General features: G+C 41.1%; 1 protein-coding gene across 1 annotated transcript in view; it reads left to right on the top strand.

Moving 5' to 3' along the window:
- Positions 1–809: 809 nt before the first annotated feature.
- PALLD (palladin, cytoskeletal associated protein) overlaps positions 810–9,973 on the top strand; it is a 290,555-nt gene continuing 281,391 nt past the window's right edge. The window contains exons 1-2 of the mRNA XM_066573548.1: positions 810–868; positions 1,681–2,683. Coding sequence (XP_066429645.1) covers positions 1,695–2,683 — 989 coding nt within the window. The 5' untranslated portion in view covers positions 810–868; positions 1,681–1,694. The remainder of the gene's footprint in view (positions 869–1,680; positions 2,684–9,973) is intronic.

Genomic DNA, 9,973 nt, shown 5'->3' with positions numbered 1-9,973 from the left:
CTTTCATAATCCTAACAGAGTCCTGTATACAGACTGGCATGACGGCTGCGCAGTGCTCTAATCTAAAAAGCATCGTAATGAGGGCTACAACTATTTCCCACTGAATCCGACCTTCACGAATGAACAACAACACAAGTCTAAACAGAAGGAGTCGTAAAAGATTTACCAAATTGGTCAGATTTTTCAACCCAAAACCACAAATCTAAATGAGAATAAATAAATAAAAAACAAGTATACGTACACCTATTTAGGCAAACTGCAATCACTGCTAAGAGTGGATACTTCGATAAGAGAAAAATTGAAGGAAATCAAGGCTTGATTCATTTGTAAACAATGCGTATGGGTAAAAATTGTGTTTATTTGGCTTTATATATAAATTACACCCTATAGTCTTAGATTATACTTAATCATTTCCTATTGCTTTTGTAGTGCCAACATATTCCACCGCACTGTACAAAGACTGTAATCATTCACATGATATGCTTGTATGATTTTTACCAAGTTTATGTAATGAGGATTATAATTTTTAAAAGTTTTCCTGCGACTGGTGATGTTGAGAATCTTTGTCTAGATAATAACATGAAGCACGCAGTCCTTCTGATATCTGAGAGGCAAGTGTCAGTGAGGGTATTTCAGCGGGGCCCAACAGCCTCTCTCTTGGAATTCCTGATAGCAGTTCCCTGAAACATGAGATCAGTTACCAAATATAGTTGACTAGAAGAATGACATGGTCCTGTGGGAACAGATGCTAGGTTCAGGCAACATTCACCTCATGAGTGCTGTGGGGACAAAAGCAATACTTAATGTATAGCGGTACACCTCTTTCTCTTACTTAAGCTAGTCTGGAGACCTCTTTCTGGATTTTACGGTAAGTGTTATATTCTTCTGTCCACTAATTGCAAATATGGAAGACTTTATTTTGTTGTTATTCAGCAAAATGACTGCAAGGGAATATAATTTATAATGAGAGTATCATATGATGTTGTGTAATAACATTACTGATATAGACTTGACATCTGATAACATCTTTCCAAATTTGTTACTGCAATCATATACATACGTTATATTTTTAAGGATTTATTAGCTCTTCTATTAAGCTTTTAAGACTTTCCTATGATGACATTTTTTAGACATTTCCCTTTCTGCCACAATAGTTACTGTATGAAATGTTCCATTTTGTGAGTTCCATCCCCGCATGGTTCAGATAGCCGGCTCAAGGTTAACTCAGCCTTTCATCCTTCCGAGGTCGGTAGATGAGTACCCAACTTGGTGGGGAGTAATAAATAAATTATCTGAAAGTTCTGCGGAATACGTTGGCACTATACAAATAATAAAGATTTATTTTATTTATTTGCAAGTGGTTATTGTGGTGTACTGTAGATGTAAAGCAATACATTGTCAGATGGTTCCTGTAATTTCCACCAGCTATGATGCCATTAATTAATTTACAAGCAATGCTGCGGTACTGATAGTTGACTTCATTCTCAGATCTTTATGCCCTATTGATTCATGACTGATCATCATAACATGAAGCTGGGTAGATAATCACATACTCCAAGTGGTAACTTTGATGTGCCACATTTGTTTCATTGTTGTTCATAATTTCCTAAAAGAGTTATCATTACATTGTTCTATTAGATATGTATTCTGACACCAGTATTGTTTTCTTGCTTATACTAGAATTATTCTTCAGGATGGCAAACAGGGCCCTAGATCAAGCTCTACCAGTTTTAATCACAGACGTCTATCCGAAAAATACAAAAGCAGAAGGCTTGTCTGAAAGCACGTCTGAAGCTTCTTCCCATGACTCTTTTTATGACTCTTTATCAGATTTGCAAGGAGAAACCATTGATGTAAACTTCCCAGAACTCTCTGCCTTCCTAAGTCAAGAGGAAATGAACAAGAGCCTTGACATTGCACGTGAGGCCTTCTCAAGCCCTCATGCTGTAGATCCTGCCCAAAGACGGGTTTTGTCTCCTCACACTAAGCAACCTGATCGGTCTTTTAAAGAATTAAAATTAAGTAATTCCACATCAGAAGGTATCAGAAGAAGAGACAGTGGGCTTAATAAATCAGGAAGACCCAGCAAACCAGAGCCCTCAAATATTCGTGGAATGATATCACCATTTCTAACCACTAGTCCAAGTATAATTCGAGCCTTGCAGGCCCAAAAAGGCTCAAAACATCATGGTAAAAGTGGCTATAACACACTCCCAATTCCAAAAGCAAAAACAAAAACATTTACCAACAATGTCAATGCTCAAAGTGACATGTGCCAAAAAGCTGCTAATTTTATTGAAGAACTCTCTGCAATATTTAGAGAGACAAATAAAGCAAGAGATAGACGACCAAATGGGGATTCCTCTTCCCCGGATAGTGGCTACCTCTCTCCGAAAAAGGAGAACACAATTATCATTAACCCCACAGTCAATGAAAGTGAAACAGAAAAACAAGAAGCAAAAACAACAGATGTAACCCCTGCAAGATATACTCAGGATAAAACAAAGAAAGTAGAGCATGAAGCCAAGCCGAATAAAGAGAGCAGGCATGGTCAGGCTAATAAATCTTACTCTCCTCCTTCAGCTGCTCGATTTATGCAAAAACTGAAAAGTCAAGAAGTAGCTGAGGGGAGCAGAGTCAGTCTAGAATGCAAAGTGACAGGGAACCCCAGTCCAGTGATCAGGTAAGCCACCCAATCGGTATGTCTCTTGTATATGTAATATTAAACACTAAAGACAAGAAAAGATGTGCTGAGAATGTGTGAAAAACACAGAAAAGATAAAAATTGAGATTCTCAAGTTATATCTTTTCTATCTACTGGCTAAAAGGATATAAATATATATTTTTCTGGCTTGCATGCATAAACACACTACAAACACATGTCATTTAAAGTCATTGTGCATAATGAGAGCAGTAGTAATCATGGTGGCTCTAAGTGAATGGACTTTGACAAACCCCATTCGAAAACTGTTCAAGAAATCAGCTGGTATTTGTGTATTTTGGTTATTGCTTTGCATCAGTATTTATAAGCCAAAACCAGGAGTGGGTTCAAAAATTGGATGAGTCTTTCCATTATGCTTTTTCTCCATATTCCGCTCCTCTTTTGGCTTGCAAAAACAGCTTCAAAATATTTAATCCATATGCTGCCACGTGAAAGTGACCTTTGGGATGTGTTCACGCTTGCATTATCTTACATTGCTTTTTAGATTTAAAAAAAATGATCATGACGGACTAGTGACAGGTTGAAAATGATAAGGGAAAAGCCAGGAAAAAACCTAGTTCATTCATGCAGTTTTACAGTCAACCCATTGCGTATTTTTATCAAAGGAGCAGTTCAAGGAAATGTTTGTAAAACAGGTCATGTGAAAAATTGCAATTACTTTTTTTTACATGCTTCAGTTTTCCCTAATTGAAGCCGATTGGCATAAACCACAGAAAAATCACGACATGCAGGGTATGCTGCTTTTTAAAAAATATACAGCAAGTCCCCCTATTTTTTTTTTTATGCAAAATGTGAGAGTTTTACAAATCTCATTGACACTTATGTAAAAACTAGATGCTGTGATATTTAAGCTGCATGAAAAATACAGCCTCGCCAAACGAAAGTTTCAACTTGTGCAATAGGTCAGAGCTGGTATAGAGATCGTGTCTGTTTCAGAACATTTTTTAGTACAAGGCAGGTACTAAGAAGACAACCAGAATCGGACTGGGGTACCTAGGGCCTATCGGTAAAATTCCTTCTGAGGGCATACTGTAAAGCTACATGCAAATCTTACTTGATCCTCTTTAGCAAATTCCTGGCTGCCTCATTCTCTATATACTTCAATAGAAAGAGAAGGCATGGCTTAGAAAGAGTAGATACTGGCCAGCCTTCTGTTGATAAACTAGCCTATCTATTATATGGATGTATAGGTTAGCAGAGATACTGTCAATTCATATGCAGTGCAGTGAGTATACTGCACCATCCACTGCTAGTGCAGGTATGGGAGGGTTGGGGGCCCACTCCTGGTTCAGGGCCTACAGGAGATTCAACTGTTTGCCTTTAGGCCATTCCAAGCCTGAATTTAACACCTGGAATCCACATGGTCCTACTGAACCAACCAGACCAACATGAGGATAAACAAAAAAGTCCCCACCGGCGATCGTGAAAAAATGTACTTTTTACCGTTTTTTTCCCCCGTCTCCATTAAGGCCCAATACCCACGGACGGAAATTCCGCAGCGATATTTCCCACAGAATTTCCGCCGTGGTACACTGCCATAGGATTGCATTCATTTATGCAATCCTATGCTGACAGCCGCGATTTGACCGCATGAAAACTTGCATGGTATTTAAATCGTGGCATGTCCTATTTCTGTGCAGGCCTCGCAGAGTTTCGCCCAGAAGCGTCACCGCTGATGCACTGGCTCTGCGCATGCACGGCTGTGCGCCAGCCGGCACATCACAGAGTGGAGGGAGAAGACTGGGTAAGTATAAGGTCAATGACGTGGCATGGGTCGCATCCCTCTGCGAGAATCTCGCAGCGGGAATCCGACTCAGCTGTGGTTATGAGGCCTAATACTATATTAATGGAGGCCTCCCGCCGCAGAAAAACACAGTAAGATAGAACATGCCGTGACTTCTTTTCCGCGGCGTAAATCTGCGTCAGAATCCCGCATGTGAGAACTGAGCCATTAGGTTCAATAGAACCTAATAGCTGTGTTATTCCGCCGCGGATTTATGCCACGGGGAACGTGGCATTACTCCGTCCGTGGGCATTCAGACTTATTGTGTTTAAACTGAGGGGTCCAAGTAATGCATCCATATAGTACAGAAGTGGCCATAGACAGTTATCATAGGACATTTTTAAAAATATTCTGCAGACACGTTTAAGACACACTATATGTGCAAAGGGTCGATATATCTCTTGCTCAGGGATCCTTTGCTGTCTTTCTCCACCATTGTTTATTTAGAGTCAGATTTTTATTTAGACTTAAGAATAAATCATTTCTATTTTATTATATTACAGTTTTCCATGTTCTAGTATATTCCAGAATAGCGTTATGTCATGCATACGGAACGATATATTAGATTATAATGATTATATTGTATATTCACTACTGTATATAAGCAGGTTAGGGTTTCCCCAGATAAGATATTGCACCCGTCTTTAGCATTTCACATTAAGGCTATAATAATGAACCACAGTGATCTATGGGACAGAACATAGAACTCCACACAACCATGTGCTTAGGGGAAGCTGGGTGCTGGGCATTACATCCATACTACAAACAGGTATAAATATGTGCAATATGTCATCTGTGGAAGCCGTAATGCAAATGTAGTATCTTGCAGTTTGAAGCATCTTGGGTTGACTGAAATAAGGGAAATGAATATTCTCAATTGGGTCAGTTTCTCTCGGCAAGATTATATGTGTACAGCAGTTGCATTTTATTTCTGCAGTTTTTAATTAATGCTTTCGAGGACGCTGCTGTAAATCACATCTCTTTCTATGAACTGCTAATCACAGTTGAGCTTATCTAATAAGTAAGCGTATGCTGACATGCACCTGTTGTGAATCAGACAATAATAGACAGCATCGAGGGATTGGATAAAGTGAACATCATATATGGTCTTACAGTGACAAATGACAGTATAATATTAATGAGCAATTAGGAAACCTCTCCTAACACCCTTGTCACATGCTACAGTCATAAATCTGGTTATTAGTCTGCTTTCTGATTTGATACTATATTGGTGTTGTTATGCTTTAGGTCAAAATCCTGTCAGCCCTCTGGATATGTCGGTTTTAGTAAATACTTGTATTCTCCATGAAATGAAAATTTGGAAACCTCCTTATTTAGAACTATACATGGCGATATTCCTCTACTACTTCTTTGTAAATAATCTTCATTACAAATGTTGCTATTTGAAAATCTGTGTAACGCCTTCACATAGCTGGTTGTCCTGAATAGTATGTTCTGCGTGAGCAATGATAACAACAATATTAAAAAAGAGGACACAAATATATAGAGCAAATGTTGCTTACTTATTAGTGACCTTCAACCACCACTTTAAAAAAAAAAGTCAGACATGACCTTTGGAGAGTATTACACTATACTTGTTTTACATTGTAGTTTCTACTTCCACAGTTTTGGGGAAACTATCCTTGTTACAGTGACATTTGTAACTACAGGGTAGTGTTAAGCAAACTGAACCAGGAGAACTCTATTTTGGGTCAAACTTTGCTAAAAGTTTGGTTTGCTTGTAGCAAAGTTCTACCCAAAACTGGATTCCGCTGGTTCAGCTCACTAAATATTAGTCCCAAACACAGGTGTATAACGCTACCTAAGGCTGCTTTCACGCGGCCGTAGGCGTTTTTACGTGCACTCGCCAGCGCTGTAGAAATGCGTGAACAGGCACACAAATCTAACGTTGGCATGGGCCAAGGCAGCAATGCCGCTGCTTCCCCTTCCCTCCCCCTCGCTGGCTCACCTCCTCTCTCCTTCCGTCCCGGTGTTTGCAATATGAGTGGGTTGGGACGGGGGCAGAGCTAAGCACTCGTCCCTCCCCTTGTCAGCAGCCAGCAATGGAAGCTTAGCTCCGCCCCATCCCACCCCCTCCTATTGCAAACAGCCGGAGGGGGGGAGAAAAGAAGGAGGGAGTTCAGCAGTCACGCTACTAAACTCCCTTCCACCTCCCTTCTCAGGCCGCTGTCATTGACTCCCATAGGAGCCCATGCAGCGGCTGACGTATTCCAGCCGGAAAGATAGTTCCAGGACTATCTTTTCGGCCTGGCGTGAAAGCACCTGGCGCTATATTGGCTCGGTCGGGCACTATTACGTCATGGGAATACGGCCATTTGATCTGATGCATTGGAATCCAATGCATCAGATCATAGCGTATATCAGCTGACCGTGAAAACAGCGGCCGATACACGCTTGTGTGAAAGAACCCTCAGGCTGTAAAAGTGGTATACTGAGCTGTCATGGCTCTTTAACAGTGTTATACACCAGTATTAGGGGTTTTGCTGAATGTCCGGTTTGTTTCAAAGTAATTTGGACAGAACTAAACTTTTTGCAAAAATAAGGCAAACCTGTGGAACCGAACTTTTCAAAAGTTTGCTCATCACTACTAGTGGGGCTGTACTGCATTGCCACAGACTTATTCTATACACAAAACTGCATATGTAAAATCAGAAACATGCTTATTATAGATGAGCGAGTATACTCGCTAAAGGCAATTGCTCGAGCGAGCATTGCCTTTAGCGAGTACCTGCCCGCTCGGGAGCAAAGATTCGGGTGCCGGCAGCGGGGGAGAGCGGGGCGGAACGGAGGGGAGACCTCTCTCTCCCTCTCTCCCCCCTCGCTCCCTCCTGCTGACAGCCGCTACTCACCGGTCCCCCGCGCCGGCACCCGAACCTGCAGTCTCGAGCGGGGGAGATACTCGCTAAAGGCAATGCTCGCTCGAGCAATTGCCTTTAGCGAGTATACTCGCTCATCTCTATTCCTCTGTTATTCCTCTTGAAATTAATGAATACATTAAGAATTGGACATGGTCATTCACCTTGTCAATGCACTATGTCCTTATATACCCTGACACTGTCCAATTAGTGCTAAAAAGGCTGAGAATAAATACAAAGGGAAGAACTTGAGAAAACCGGATTGCTTTGAAGTGACATGATCAGGAGAACAATGGTTTACTTTTGGGTCTCACAGTCAATAGAAACGATAGAAGGACCAGAATATAACGTTTTTCTAGGGAGTTGCAAAGTAACCTTGTCTTCTTAGAGCCAGTGTTCACATTTTACTCCTTCTCAGAAAAGAATATATCTCCATGCACTTTGCTGCCACCTGCTACATGACTAGATAATGGCTGAAGGCTGCCAAGTTTCACCACTGTGAGCCAAGAATATATGCTGCCTCAAGGCTTATTAACAGAAAGTATGTAAGACAACAGCTGCCACAGAAATATCACAAAGTCCCACAGGGATATGAATATACACATGCATCATATACTTGAATTATTGGTAAATTTAAGTACACCAAAAATGTTGGTCTCCTAATGTAGTTATAAGCAAAAAACCTTAATTATCATTGGCATGTACAAGATCATTCATAATATTAAAACCCCTGACAGATAAAATGAGTAACATCAGTGTTGGACTGGGATGCCCAGGGCCCACCAGTAAAATTCATTCTAGGGGCCCACTGTGTAGCTATATGCAAATATTACTTTATCCCCATTCACAAATTTTTCGCCATGGCATTGTCCATTCTTCAGAAAGTTGGCTATGTTTGCAAGTGTGCCTGTCTGCACTGAACTATATAACGAATGCAGCAGGCAAGAATTGGTTTATTCCCATCCATCCAATATACTCGTGCATGGTGGGGAGAGCTTGGGGCCGAACCTGGCTCTGGGTCCACCGTGGTATTCACCTGTTCCCCTGTCGGCCAGTCCGAACCTGAATAACGTTCATTATCATGTTACAATGGAAGTTGTCAAAAAGTTGAGGTTGATGTGTTAGAAGTAGGACAATGGGCAAGCATAATAATCTGAGCAACATTAACAAGGCATAAAGTGTGATGGTGAAATGACCAGGTCAGATAATCCCCAAAACAGCAGCTCTTGTGGGATGTTCCTGGTATGCATTGGTTAGTACCAAGCAAGAGTGGTCCAAGGAAGGATAATTGGTAACAAGGTTGTGGACGACTAAGGCTCATTGATGTATGTGGAGCACAAAGGTTGGCTCATCTGGTCTGATGCCAAAGAAGAGCTATTGTAGAACAAATTGCTGGCTATGCTAAAAAGAAGTCAGAAAACACATTGCATCACAGATTGCTGTGCATGGGGACTATGTAGCCACAGACTTTTCAGAATGCCCATGCTGATCAGTGACCACTGCTGAAAGCACCTTCAATGGACAAATGCAGCAGACGAATCAGGGGGCCTAGTCTGATGAATCACATTTTTTATAGCATATGAATGTCCATGTGCATCAATGAGATGGGGAAAGGAGAGCAGCAGGATACACTTTTGGAAGAAGACAAACCAGGAGAGGTAATGTGATGCTTTGGGCAATGTTCTACTGGGAAACCTTGGGTCCTGGAATTCATGGAGATGTTACTTTGACACATACCAACTACCTAAACATTGTTGCAGACCAAGCACAGCTCTTCATGGCAGCAGTATTCTGTAATGCAGAATGTTGTGCCTTGCTATACTGAAAAAGTAGTTCAGGAATGATTTGAGGAATACGGAGGCCAAAAAGTCTTGACTTGGTCTCCAAATTCCCCAAATCTCAATCTTGGAACCAGATCCCACAGGACACCTTCAGAGGTCTTCTGGAGTCCATACTAGTGGCACTATGGTATACTTACCATGGGAACTGTTTTAGGAAATAAGAAAAAAAGTTGCATTTTTAAGGAAACGCTGGAATTTCATTCATTCATTCTGGAGTAACACAATTACCAGCAGTCCACTGGGTTTTCCTTGCACTCCTGGGAATTGAACCGTCTGAATTGAAATAAGAAGAATGGGTGAGCTGACTTCTTTCTATTTGATGTGAATGGCCACCATGTACTAATACACTGCCTGGCTGGATGCAGCTGCCCCCATAAAAATTTGTTGTTTTCTGGGGGTGCTGGGAATTGGACCCAGTGTTATCAGGTAATTGCCCCAGTCATTCTATTCTTAAAGGGAGATTACCCCTTTAATTAATATTAGAGTTCATAAAATGGCTACAGACGTCTAAAGCAGATTTACTTACTACACAGTTAGTCAATCAGGACTGAGGTACCAGAAGGCACATATTTCCATTTTCACTTCTATTTTATGTAGTCCTAGTTCTGTGAATGGAGGTGCATCTTGAAGCTCCTGGACCCCTATTCAAAATCAGCATCTTCACCTTGCATGTGACATTTATGATACTGGTGTCTTGTTATGTGGCCTTTTGGCTCCCTCAGGATCCAGGGCCCAGGTATTACATTTACAG

This window comes from Eleutherodactylus coqui, chromosome 7, assembly GCF_035609145.1.
Source record: "Eleutherodactylus coqui strain aEleCoq1 chromosome 7, aEleCoq1.hap1, whole genome shotgun sequence".
NCBI classification, from domain to species: Eukaryota; Metazoa; Chordata; class Amphibia; order Anura; family Eleutherodactylidae; genus Eleutherodactylus; species Eleutherodactylus coqui.
The sequence above is the reverse complement of the archived record's forward strand: the minus strand, read 5'-3'. Positions and strand labels throughout refer to the sequence as shown.